The sequence below is a fragment of the Staurois parvus genome, unplaced genomic scaffold, assembly GCF_062004578.1.
Source record: "Staurois parvus isolate SC_StPar_1 unplaced genomic scaffold, SC_StPar_1.0 ptg000087l, whole genome shotgun sequence".
Taxonomy (NCBI): domain Eukaryota; kingdom Metazoa; phylum Chordata; class Amphibia; order Anura; family Ranidae; genus Staurois; species Staurois parvus.
In genome coordinates, this window is record NW_028317883.1 from 12,802,553 (window position 1) to 12,817,131 (window position 14,579).

General features: G+C 42.4%; 1 protein-coding gene across 3 annotated transcripts in view; it reads left to right on the top strand.

Annotated features, from left to right (window-relative positions):
- DIXDC1 (DIX domain containing 1) overlaps positions 1-14,579 on the top strand; it is a 307,504-nt gene that overhangs the window by 168,956 nt on the left and 123,969 nt on the right. For all 3 annotated transcript variants that reach the window (XM_089670198.1, XM_089670197.1, XM_089670199.1), the window contains exon 5: positions 3,659-3,766. In XM_089670198.1, coding sequence (XP_089526324.1) covers positions 3,659-3,766 — 108 coding nt within the window. The remainder of the gene's footprint in view (positions 1-3,658; positions 3,767-14,579) is intronic.

Here is a 14,579-nt window from a genome sequence, read left to right on the forward strand (position 1 = left end):
AACGCTGCCCACAGAAATACACCCTGCTATTTCTTGTTTGAATAAGATATTTAATCAGTCCTAGTTGCTGATGTATTGGTGTTTAAGGACCTTGCGGACAAATGGTTTCTGTCCCTCATTAAAGTATCCTTTTCATTGGCAAGTGCGGCCATTCAACCTGTCATTGCATACATGGGTTTTTGTCAAGTTTTGCTGGTCTGGTATAAGCACATAGCTAAAGAATCTGGGTTCTTCTGCTAGATAGCACCTGGAGCCTGAATGGGTTGTGAGATTCTGTCTGCAAGAAGCAGCTGGAACATATGCCTTTCAAGTGCGAATGCCCCTTTGGCAGTTCCTTAGTATATGTTGATCCAAAAGATTATGTGGGGGGGGGGGGGGAGTGCACTCTATTATTTCTAAAGAAGCTGTCTTTGTCTGGGACTAAGATGGGTTCCTTTCAGAACTTGGGGACTAAGTAGTAGACTTTCTTTTGAAAGAAATCCTGAAACCCCAAGCCTTCTAAGACCTGATACAAACCTTTCCAAAAAAAAGGGAAACAATCGGGGGGACATCTGGCAGCCTTCGAGTCTGTGTGGAGTTGATTTAATGTATTTCTGGTATTTGGGTTCAGAAAATTCTATCCAGAGGCTACAAGCTGAAGAGGAAAGGCATGTGCTCAAACATAGGCTCTTATCGGACTTTCTGTGGGTCTTACAACATCATCCGTATCTTCTTCCGCAAGGTCTCATGTTCCATCCTGATTCACAATTAGAGGTTTTGATGATTTCCCTGATTCCCAGCCTGCTAAGCCAGAAAGTTCTTATTTCATAGGATTTACCATTGTATGTGGACAGCATACTTTGCTTGGTGCAAAAGGAGAGCTTCATCCCAGGAAATACTCTGTGGCATAGGTTCTATTGTTCCTTTAGTCAGGACTAGACAAATCTGACTTTGAGACCTATTAAGGGTCAGGTTTCTCCCTCAATTATAAACAGTGTTATATATACCCTGTGCCTTGGTTAAAAGGTCTGTAAATATCCTCTATTGCATCCAGGAAGCTGCTCGCACCAATTACTGTTGCATTCCAATGAATACCTCAGTAATGTGACCTTAAAATAAAAAGTGCTTACTGTAAATCACTCGCCATGCATATGGTTAACGCAGCAAAACAGTGTGTTCCAGTCCACTGGCGCTCAACAAATATTCCCACTATCCGTGAATGGTTTGCGAGGATCAGTAGAATTGAGAAAATGGAGGAACTGATCTCTGTTGCCAAGGAACATCCCAAGAGATTCAAGGGAACTTGGGCCTGTTGGAGGCACTTTAAAACCACCCCTACCTACCACCTACTAATGCAGCAATGATTGACTAGACATATCCTGATACTGGGGAATGTTCTCTTCTCTGAGATACCTTTCAATATATGCCTAGATATACCTTAGTCTTTCACCAAGACTTACTCCCTTAGAACCTGTATCCGCATATTACGGGGTTGACTGTCTTGATACGCACCACATCCTAAGCTATAAGTAGGTATTTTTACTGTGGCTCATTTCACAGATTGAGAGCCACCTATCCGCAAACATTCACTCCTCCTTTCCGTTTTACCTCACACTAAGCCCCCCCCCTCCCTTTTTTTTTCTCTATACTTACCTTTATGACCTCATTATTCTACTTACTAACTAACCTTCTCTCTACCTGATCTCTAGCTCCCACCTATACTCTACTCCTATCTTCGTTTTCGTACCATAACCGATACAGAACGCTGTTCTTCAAACAGACGTACTATGCCCCATATCACTCACACATCCAATTCTTAGACTTGTGAAACAGATCCAAAGCTTTAGCATGTGCTGTTCATATTCTTTATCATACACTTCACACTCCCCTGACAGAAAATACTGCTCAAAGGTCAAAAGACAATATATCTCTCTGCGCATTTCTTATATGCCGTACATTTCCTGGACTGTAATATTACGTTGGCACAATGTTTTACAACGTTATGTTTTGTATTGCCTGTTATGCTTTGACCTGTCTGCCACACGGGAAGCGCCATACAGCGATATGTCCGACCTTGGATTCACGTCTGTACATGTATTGTTATTACTGCTTTCTTCTAATAAAAATCTTTTTTGGAAAAAATAAATAAATAAAAAGTGCTGCACTATACCCTAAATCATATAATCAAATAAATATGTCAAAACACTTTCAAATAAATACATAAAAACATCAATAAATAAGTGAAAATCAGTGTACCTATTTGTATAGTCACCAGTGCTTTTTTTAAATGAACCCCATATAAAAATACTTTACCAACATTTAAAGTCTCTGTGAATATGTGACCAATATCTAAAAAGTCCACCAAATGTTCCCTCAATTGTGAATAACATTTTTTTGTACAATGCTCCTCCAACCAAAACAATCTCTTCTTGCACCTGTGTCCAGTGTCAAAGATACATATCACTCCATCTACGTCCAAAGCAACACCACATGCATCCACCACTCTTATGCACACTTATGCATATTAATAAAAGGTACTGCACTACAGCATCCCTTTGTTGTTTTGGTTAATTTGGGGGATATGGATAAACAGAAGAAACAGGAATTGGGAGAAGACTCCTGGAAGGCTGGATGGCTGACTAAGTGGAGAGATAATCAGATGTACCCATATATTTGTACAAAGGGGGTGCTCAAGAGTGTTTTTTTTGTGTTTTTTTATTTACCTGTGAAATTCTTTTCTTGGAATACATCACAGGATATGGGTCCCTACCCTCTTGTTTCACACCAACATTGCTTGCTGACAAAACTAAGCAGGGCTATGGGGCTGTGCAGGACTGTGTCAAGTTTTGCTATTTTCCAATGTCCAATCACCTAGCGGTGAAGCATAACTCAGCAATAGAAGAACTAACTCTCCTGTGTCCTATGATGTACTCCATAAAAATTGATTTTACAGGTAAGTTAAAAGTCCCATTTTTTTACATATACAATAGAAGACAGTTATATGCACATTTCCAATATTTCTGGATATCATCAGCAGTTTAATGGTTTCATTTGTTCCATGGAGTTACTCTTAGGGTTTTTTTTCAGTGGGAACGCAGCTCCGGCACCTCCAGCACTGAATATATGTAAAGGCTTGGGTACTGGGGTGTGCTGGAGGACCTACTGATGCTGGCTGATGGGGGATCTATTGTCACTGGGGGATCTATTATTGCATAAGGTCTGTTGTTGCTGGTGAGGGGTCTATTGTTGCTGGCAGGGATCTGTTGTTTCTGGCAGGGAACTATTGGTGTTGGGGTGGATCTATTGTTGTGGGGGTATAATTTTGCTGGGGGGAAACTGTTGTAGGGGGTTCTATTGTTACTGGCTGCAGGGGATCTATTTTACTGCTTTTCTTGTTATTAATCCATTCCATAAAAATTACTTTGCACCAAAAACATTATACTCGGTTCTGTATTCTCTAAAAGGGTCATAATGAGAGGTGGGTTGGGGGTGAAACCAGGGGACAGTGCTCAGAGGTGGGTAGGGGGCAGAGACAAGGGTTGACTCGGAAGGGGGAACTACCTGCACCTACTCTCTGAGGGTAAAAAAAGCACTGTTTACTCTTAATGCAATCTTCAGTCGCAAATCTGTGATTTGAAGGTATTGCAATGAGTAACATCTTATTAACGTTTCTTCCTAGGAACAGCAGTGTGGAAGAAGAGATCGGGAACCCATACTGGAGTGTGCGGGCGATGGTGAAGCAATATGAAGGTCATCAAGGGAGTGCATCTCCTTCTGGGTCATCAGGGTAGGCTTGTGCTTTTATATTTCTCTGTGGTAATAAAATATTTATTTTAAAATGTAAACCAGTGGTTGGATTCTGATTGGTGTATTAAGGGTTACTGCACATAGGTTTTAGCCATTATGAACAAGGATTCTTTATTTAATGAGGTTGGCTGTGTGCTAGTGCTATACAGATGCACAGATACTCTTAGGTCAGGGTCCCACTTATGGTCAACTTATGTTTTATAGAGGGTCTCAAGTGCAGCCCCTGACATTACCAAATGCAGCATATAATGTTCAGTGAATATAATGCTACGGACACCTGTCAGAGACTGTAAATATGTAACAGAAGATGGTCAGAGACTGTGAACATGCTATGGGAGACTGTTGGAGAATGGGGAAATGCTTCAGGAGACAGTTGTAGACTGGAGTCATTATATCAGACTTCGGGAGATCACTATTACAAATGCATAAAGCACCCTCCAATTCCTGCTGCACAATGTTGAAAATGATCTGTGGTGATCTTAGAACAGATTTGGTCAATTCACTTGATAAAGGAGGCCTTAAGTTTGGACTCTGATATAATCAAAGAGCCACACACAGTATTCAGTGAATTTAGTACTACCGTAATGCACAACACCGAAAAAAAAGTATACAAGAAATAAACCAAACAATTTAACCACTTGAATTAAGTCTAAATAATATTTTACTCTTCCAAGAGCAATCACCAAAACACAGCTTACTATCTGCAAGAGATTAGGGACCACATGTAGTTCCTGGGCTATTAAGTGAACTGCAGAAGTTAAAGTGGTTGTAAAGGTAGAAGGTTTTTTACCTTCATGCATTCTGTGCATGAAGGTAAAAAACCTTCACTGTGCATCAGCCCCCCAATACTCACATAAGCCCTCTCTTGATCCAGCGATGTGCAGTGGAGTCTTGGCTCTCCAGGGACTCCCTCTTCTCATTGGCTGCCAATGGCTCCCACTGCTGTCAATCACAGACAATGAGGAGGGAGAGGTGTCAATGGACACCGAGCCTGCTTGGGTGCCCCCATAGCAAGCTGCTTGCTGTGGGGGCACTCAACAGGAGGGAGGGGCCAGGAGCGCCGGAGGGGGACCCAAGAAGAGGAGGATCAGGGCTGCTCTGTGCAAATCCACTGCACAGAGTAGGTAAGTATGATATGTTTGTTATTTTAAAAGAAAAAAAAACGCTGCCTTTACAATCGCTTTAAAATAGAACATTAATGATTGTATGTGGTGTTTATCAGCCCTCCAGACAGGAGAGGTTAACAACGAAGGGGCGCAAACGTGGCTTGTCCTGTTTCCCTCCTTCAGTGTCCCTCATGCGCTCCCCAATTATACATGAAAAACTCTATTTTTCTGTGGCACTGTGGTTTAGCTAGTGACGCTTGCATGCATCAAATACATGCAAAGCCTTAGACCACCATTGAGCAAATGTTTCATGTATTGAACAAAGCAAATCAAGACATTATATGGCAGTTGGATTTTGGAAATAATCCACCAACTGAACAATTGTTTTCTTTTATTAAATAATCACTTTAATATCGGGCATACTCATATGGCCCAAGTGTACATCTTAAAGTGAAGCTGTGGCCAGTCTATAGAGATTTAAGTGATTACAGAAATGGGAATGCTCCAAATTGACTGTATGCAAGCTCCCTGCAAGATATATTCCCATGAGCAATACGTTTAAAGGGCTAAAAATAAAAATGATGTGGCTCACGGGCAAAGTTAGGTCTGAGCATGTAGGTCTTTTACAAAATAATTGATTCGTCATGCCAGACATGTCTCCACTGCTCTAGAGACCAGGGGTGGAGAGCTTTACACCACTGCATCCAACGCTTTGCATTGCACTTGGTGATGTAAGGCTTGGACGCAGCTGCTTGGCCATGGAAACCTGTTCCATGAAGCTCTCTATGCACTGTTGTGCTAATCTGAAGGCCACACGAAGTTTGGAAGACTTTAGTTACTGGCTCTGCAGACAGTTGGTGACTTCTGTGCACTGTGTGCTTTAGCATGTGCTGACCCCACTCTGTCATTTTACGTGGCCTACCATTTCGTGGTTGAGTTGCTGTTGTTCCCAGTTGCTTCCACTTTGTTAAAATACAACTAACAGTTGGCCATGGAATATTTAGTAGCAAGGAAATATCATGAATGGACTTATTGCACAGGTAGCAGCCTATCACGGTACCAAGCTTGAATTCACTGAGCTCCTGAAAGCAACCCGTTCTTTCACAAATGTATGTAGAAGCAGTCTGCATGCCTAGGTGCTTGATTTTATACACCTGTGGCCATGGAGGTGATTGGAACACCTGAATCCATTGATTTGGGGGGGTGTCCCAATACTTTTGGCAATATAGTGTATTTATAAATGATATAGAGTCAAGGATTAAGGCTACGTTCACACTAGCGTTGTGTGCAGGCGGCAGAGAGGCGTTTGGGAAGCGTTTTTACCACTTCCCAAACGCCTTTGCCAATTCTGCACATTGCAGCACATGGTGCTGTTCTAACGGGAGCGGTAGCGTCGCGACGCGGCAAAACTGATGCCTCTGGTCGAGTCAGGTGGCATTGAAGCCTCCTATTCTAGCCTATGGTGCCGCTCCGCAAACGCCCAGCCGGCGTTTGCGGTGCAGTTGCGACGCGGTTGCGGGACGTTTGCGGAGCGGTAACACCATTCAAACTTCATTATAGGCGTTTGTGGGGCGTTTTTAACGCTCGGCAAACGCCTAGCAACCGCCGCTAAACCGCGCATGCGGCGTTTGCGGAGCGTTTGCCGAGTGTAAAAAAAAAACCGCTCTGCAAACGCCGGACAAACGCTATAGGGGCGTTTGGCAAGTGTTGGTAAAACAGCCAAGTGTGAACGAGCCCTAAAAGTACAATTTCAGTGTTTGCAAATGACACCAAGCTATGCAGTGGAAAAACGTCCTTACAGGATGTCTCCTACTTACAAGCCGACTTCAATACACTATTTAATTGGCCAGCTATGTGGCAAAGGGGGTTTATTGTTGATAAACTTAAAGTTATGCACTTGGGTCTGAAAACATGCATGTTTAATACATTCTAAGATGTTGCTAAGAGAGGCCTAGTCAATACTGCTCGCCTCCACCATCACAGGAGGATGCTCTCAAACACTGAGCTCAGAGCTACTGCATCAGGGGAAAGAAAAAACACGTTGGGGGAGGTTGAATCAAAGCAAGAACTCACTCCTTTGTAGGTGAGGGTGAACTGTAATGACTAAGCCTCTCTTAGTAACATTGTGTGAGTATTCCAGTCAGGATTCATAATGTACACGTGGCCTACACCTCTAGCAAGGGCATTATTCAACTTTTGTCAGAGGTGCACAGTTTTTTATCTACATACATCCCTTATTTGCTTTGGAAGATTTCTGGTAAAGGTGAACTATTCCTCTAATAATGGCATGCAATGCCAAGCTGCAGTTTCCAAAGTTACTAAAACATGTTCTTGTATTAAAAGAGGCATAGACTCCCGAGAGAAAGTACAAAGAAAGGCAACCAAACTGGTAAGTGGTATGAAGGAGCTCAACTATGAGGAAAGATTACAGGAACTGAATTTTTTCTCTCTTGAGAAGAGGAGATTATGACCCCATTCAGATCTCCAGCTATCTTCCTGGAGCACAATTTACCTGTCAGATGTAATTGATTGTAAAACACCACATTTTTTTAAATTAAAGTGATAACTTGTCATACTTACTTGCTCTGTGCAGTGGTTTTCCACAGATTAGCCCTGATCCTACTGTTCTCGGGTCCCCCGCCGGGGCCATCTGCTCCTCCCCCCTGTTGAGTGCCTGAGGTCAAGTGGCTTGCTATGGGGGCACTTGTATGTGCTTACTCCCAAGCTGGCTCTGTATTTCCAGTGACACACAGGGTGTGGCTCGGCCCTGCTCCCTCCTCTAGTGTCCAGTGAGAAGAGAGAGTCGAGAAAGCTCTAGTGCACATCACTGGGTCGTGCTTGGGTTCACTTAAGTGTAAGGAGGGGCGGGGGGGAGCAGCAGGAGAATGCATTAAGGTAAAAAACCTTCAGGCTTTAGAGCCACTTTAAAGAGAGAAGCCCAGGAGGTGGTATGTACCTTGTTGGACTTAAAGTGGTTTTAACCACTTCCAGTCCGGACACTTTTACCCCTTTCCTGTCCAGGCCAATTTTCAGCTTTCAGTGCTATCACACTTTGAATGACAATTGCGGGGTCATGCAACACTGTACCCATATGAATTTTTTAGCATTTTTTTTAGACAGATAAAGCTTTTTTTTGGTGGTATTTATTCACCACTGGGATTTAAATTTTTTTGCTATGTAAATTAAAAAGTACAAAACTTTTGAAAAAAAAATGTTTTTCTTATACAATTTTACAAATAAATAGTATTTCATCATAAATCTTGGCCAAAATTTATTCTGTTATATTTTTAGTAAAAAAAAAAAATAACCCAAATTCGTTTATAACCAAAAATTATAATTTTTAAACTTTTTTTAACATTTTTTTTATATTATTTTTTATTTTATTTTACATACTGTCACCCTAGCAGTACAGTGTCACCATGGTGACACTGTACTACTTGTGGGGGTTGATGAGATTTTTTATTTTTTTTTTACACTGATTGCTTTTTCACCCATAAAGGATGTAAAAGCAATCATTTCTCCTTCTCTCTAGCTGCATTCTTGCAGCCATTGAGAACTGATTGGTCACAGTTTGTCACATGGTACAAGGCTGTTGTGAATAGCCTTGTACCATGTGACCTCTGTGATCATTCACAGATTTCACACGTAGTAAGCAATGATATCACAAGTGACATCTTGCTTACTTCTTTGCATGTGATCACTGATTGGCCAATCAGTGATCACATGATTGGGACCTCGTACAGAGGTCCCGTCCAACGATCGGTGTTCCACTGTGTCCGGAGGACACAGCGGGCACCGGATCACTGTGCTGCGCGCTCCCAGGGAGCGCACACAATCAGGGTGCGGGGAGGCCGTTTATAAACCACCCGACCCTGCACTGCCACAGTCCGGCCGTTTATATACAACGGCCGGACGGGAGGTGGTTAAACCTCACATATGAAATCTGAACAACCATTAAATTTTTCCTCTCACATGTGGTGGAAGGAAAGAAAATTGCATAATCTATGGTCTGCTTAGGTGATTAAATCAGCTGCTGAATGTGCTTAAAAAAATCTGAGTGGCAGGAGAGCGGACAGACACAGCCCCATTATTGGGTTAACAGTAGTGGTCAGATAAATTAAAAAAAAAAGCCAAATACATGTTGGTTCCACACCAATAACAATGTGAAAAATTCTGGTGCCAGTCAAAGACCTGACAATTATCCACTTATCTGGCTATAATGCAAAAGACTGGGCAATCATCTTTTCCTGTCTGTGAGTACCTTCACATTTTAACCAAACAATTGTATACTTACGTATACAGTATGTATACATACATAGCAAACATGGAAGAGCATATTTGGTTTAAGTGTTTGTGTTTAGCTTCTCTTTAACCACTTCCTGTCCGGACACTTTTACCCCCTTCCTGTCCAGGGCAATTTTCAGCTTTCAGCGCTATCACACTTTGAATGACAATTGCGCGGTCATGCAACACTGTACCCATATGAATGTTTTACCATTTTTTTGAGACAGATAAAGCTTTATTTTGGTGGTATTTATTCACTTCTGGGTTTTTAATTTTTTTTGCTATGTAAATGAAAATATTTTGAAAAGTGTTTTTCTTATAAAATTTTGCAAATAAATAATCTTTCATCATAAATCTTGGCCAAAATGTATTCCGTTATCTTTAAAAACAAAAATAAGCCAAATTAGTTTATAACCAAAAATTATAATTTTTAAACTTTTTTTTACATTTTTGTTTTTTTCTTATATTATTTGTTTGTTTGGTTTTTTTTTTTGCATACGGTCACCCTAGCAGTACAGTGTCACCATGGTGACACTGTACTACTTGTGGGAGGTGATGAAGATTTTTACAGTGATTGCTTTTACACCCATACAGGATGTAAAAGAAATCATTTCTCTTTCTCTCTGTCTGCATTCTTGCAGCCATTGAGAACTACTGAGTGAGCTGTGATTGGTCACAGCTTGTCACATGGTACAAGGCTGCTGTGAATAGCCTTGTACCATGTGACCTCTGTGATCATTCACAGATTTCACACGTAGTAAGCAATGATATCACAAGTGACATCTTGCTTACTACTTTGCATGTGATCACTGATTGGCCAATCAGTGATCACATGATCTGGACCTCGTAGAGAGGTCCCGTCCGACGATCGGCGTTTCACTGTGTCCGGAGGACACAGCGGGCACCGGATCGCGGTACTGCGCGCTCTCAGGGAGCGCACACAGCTAGAAATGGCGGGTGCCGTTTATGAACAGCAACCCGTCCCTGGAGTGCCACCATCCTGCCGTTTATAAACAGCAGGCGGACGGCAAGTGGTTAAGGCTAGGTTCACACTATTGCAGGTGGTTGAAGGTGCAGGAATCACAGCTGTTCCCGCACCTGCAGCCAAAATGCGTTGCTCTTTAGGGATGCTTGGGGCTACCTTTCGTTTTTTAATGGCACCCCACTCATCTAAGAGCTGATTCACACTTGTGCGGTGCAGATTGAAGCTCAGGTTTCACAGCTAATTGATACAGTAGTTGTTCACAGGTTCATGTCAGGTTTACGTCAGGTTCAGGACAGGTTTAGCTCAGGATCTTGTCTCGTTCACACATATGTGGTTTAGAAACAGTTCCCATAGAAGTCAGTAGCCTATAATTCGAACCTGAACCAGACCGCACTGCTCAGAAATCAGACATGACTCTTTTTAAAACCACACTGAATCTGTACTGAATCTGCACCGCCAGTGCACTGGACATATGTGAACAGGCACCATAGGAAGCAATGTTATTTCTCATGTCATGCGGGTTGGATGCGGATGAATAATAGTATTGTAGCTTTATTGGTCCGTAGGTGTGGTGGCTGCATTCCACAATTTTTCCTTTATTTTAACCTAGTAATGTTGCCATTATCACACTTCCTGTCTTAGGCTTCATGTACATGAGCAGCTCTTAAACTCGAGTTTAGGAGCTTTGGGCATTTTTTTGCTAAAGCTCCTAAAGTCAACTCCATAAAAGCCTGTGTGTCCATGTACACATAGACTTTTAGCAGCGTTTAGGAGCTGCCGCGTTTAGGTGAGGTTAAACCTCCCTCTCAACGCGGAATAATCGCGTTCAGGATAGGTACGTTTTGACCGCCGACCGCGAGAAAAACAAAAATGCGACAAAATCGCGTTTTTGCTGCAATTTGCATTTTCCAGCAGTCAGGGTAGGCTCATGTACATGGAGCCTTAGGATGGCAACCATACTTAGCAGCATTGTCATCTTAGGATAGGCAATTTGTTAAAACTACATAACACTGTGCTAGAACGACATAACACCTCCCTCTCTTCTCCATAATGGGGGCGGGGGTTGTAGTTAATGGAAGTAGATGGGAGCAGTGCTGACTGATAACAGTTATCAGTCACCTCACAATATTTCTGGTTGGATGAACAGCTGTTTGTTGAACAGATATAATAAAACCATTTCAATGGTATATTTAACAGCCCAAAAGGGAATACATATGAGAAACATATTGTTAGAGTTTGCATACATTTTAAGACCTGACTGAGAACATCAGTACTGTTTTAAGAGATCCAACATCTTTCTTCTATTCCCTAAGGTCTCACAGGTATGACTGTCTGAACGTGATTCTAAAAGTAAAGCTTTGTTTCTCAAATGTCAAACAAACATATCATACTTGCTTTCTCTGTGCAATTGTATTGCACAGAGCAGCCCCGATTCTTCTCTTCTGGGGTCCCCTGCTGGCACCCCTGAATCCTCCTGCCTTGTGAGCCCCCATAGCAAGCTGCTTGCTATGGGGGCACTGATGTGGGCACGATCCTGAGCCACACTGTGTGCTTCTATTGACACACAGTGTGGCTCAGTCCTGCCCCCCACTCTCTGCCCACAGGAGTTGATTGACAGAAGCATGTGCCAATAGCTCCCGCTGAGGCTGAGCCTCCTGTGAGTGAGGGGAGAGAAGAGCAGTGCTGCTGCAGACATGCACAGTGCTGGATTGAGATTGGGCTAAGGTAAGTATTTCAGGGTGGGTTGGGGGAAAACTGGCACGGAGAGGTGCAGAAAATGTGTTAAGGTAGAAAAAAAAAACCTTTCACCTTTACAACCACTTGAAGCGGCTCATAGATATGAGATCCTCCCCAGATCCAGCTGAAAATAGCTGTCCAATTCATATGTGTTGTCCTCTGTACACCATACTTCCAAAAACTCCTGTGTAAAGCTGGTAACATCCATTGTATGAGTTACTTGAACCACAAGTGGCACTTTGTCTACTGTTTGTTAACTGTTTTGTATTTGTGGGGTTTACAGACAACTATTACAACAGTCATATGGTAACAGCATAACTAAAACCCCTCTGAGAGCTGTGTTTGTCTCTGAGTAGCTGGTAATTATCTTAATTATGGACAGGGATACTCTATGCTGTTTAATTAGGATTTAATTGGTTTCTCAAATGCTGACTGCTTCCTGTTAACACATTGGACATATCATAAGGCTTCGAAAATATATAGTTACCCATGGAAAGGACAGACGGTTTGTGCTGATTCTATTTGTAGGTCAGCCCAATAGCTCAAACTGTAGAGAGGCAGTCTGTTTTTAGACACATATACACATAAATATTTATGCCAGGTATATTAATGTCTTTAAAATGTATTATCCTGCGCTTAAATATCCTTTGACCTGTATAGAGGTAGACTTAAAGTGAATACACAATGATTTATTTCATACACTGTATACGTGAAGCTCACCTGCTAATTTGCATGTTACTTTTTAACAGAAAGCTGCATTATGAGCGAATCAGGGCAGCATTAGTTTGAGGTCAGGTGGGCAATTTTGTATGCATTGTTCTTCCTGTCTTGTCATCTGGCATAGGTGGAGAGAACCACTCCAAAACACTGCATATAGAATATCTGGAATTAGATCACCCTCTCCCTCACTCCAGTAACAGTTGAGGAGCCATCACAATTAATTTCTATTCTGAACCAATTTGTCTCAGGAAGAGACGAATGCATGAAGGTGAAAAACTTTCTGTGTGCTGCTCCACTCACAGCCTGCCGTAATACTTACCCGAGCCCCACCAGGCCACTGTGCACTGGAGCAGCGTCTCTCCCGAGTCTCTCTCCTCATTGGCTGAGACACAGCTGTGGGAGCGATTGGGTTCCACTGCTGTCAATCACAGCCAGTGAGGAGAAAGTGGGGACACGGCTGAGTGGCGCTCTCTGTTTCTTATAGACAGTAAGCACCTCTTAAGATTTAACCGCCATTCATCCAGATTCATTGTGTGGCCCCATTCCTTCTTTAGAGACCTTAGGTAAAATAGTTTCTACCAATGCTAGAGTTACCATTTATAGATTTGTCTTATAGACACACAGAGGTGGGCTGTGGAGCGTGCAAGCGGCTTGCTATGGGGGCACTTAGCAGTGCAGGAGCACCAGCGGGGGACCAGAGAAGAGGAGGATTGGGGCTGCTGTGTGCAAAACCACTGCACAGAGCAGGTGAGTAGAACATGTTTGTTATTTAAAAAAAAAAATAGCCTTTAATGTTACTTTAAGGTACACTTGGATTGCAGATCTACATATGTGCTTGGATGTTTTGTGCTCATAGCAACTTCAATCAGTGAATCTATCCAGCTGATTGTACACTGATGTTAGATAGGTGGTAAGGTTGAATAAAGACACCAGTTCATGCAATTCAACCTGTGTGGGTTTATGTCACTACCGTTTTACATATCCTTGTACATTATCTGACATCACCAACTGTGTAAGGGAATTCCAAATCCTTACCACTCTAACAGTAAACAACCTCTTATGTAGTCTAAGATTGAACCACTTTTGATCCAGCTTCATTGTGTGGCCCTATGACTGTGACGATCGCGAGTTAGACCTCAGTCCTTATCACCAAACTCGTGACCGAAGGACTAGCCAATCTAAAACTGCGATGTCACGAGCGTAACAATGCCACACCCAGCTGCACCCTGCACAACGATTTTCCATCTAATGGACCACAAATCGATGTACCGGCAGCCTGAATGCAATTGTTACTGGGTCAGGTTAAGTATGCAATTAACCCTTCACACTGCCACCACCTCCTTTTTGTACAGAGAAAGAGGAAACTCGGCAATATCAGCAATAACACTATGATGTTTGCATAAGCGTCGGTATACCACTGTCACCGCAGGCAGCGATATACTGACGTTTAAAACACACGCACAGAAGCGCTTTTCAGAGGTAGCACTGTCACCGCAGACAGGTTATACAGAGGGCTAAACACACACAGTAGCGCTCTTTTTGAGGCAGAAATTCGTAAGTTGCATTTATGAGCTATAGAAACAGTTCAACACTTTCAGAAAGAAAGATTTATTACTAAAAGGTCAAAAGGGTGCAATAAAAATATTTACAGAAAAAAGATGTAACCAATATATATATATATATATATATATACACATACAGAGAACAATAGCACAGCAAAGAGGTAACAGAAAGGAGTTTAAAGGGTTAAAGTACTTGCCAATCAGCCTTGGGTTAAGCAGATCAAGTTTCAGAGCAAAAGGGCACAGTCTCCCAAGTTGGTTCTGATGTTAAGCGGGATTCTTCAACTTACACTCTTAGGCCTGACAGCCTATTTTGTTGTCCCCCAGTAGGGGGTGTCTCTGAAGCCAAGGACCAATAACTCATTTGGGGAGGGGTTGTCTGGGCGGAGACCCAAACTA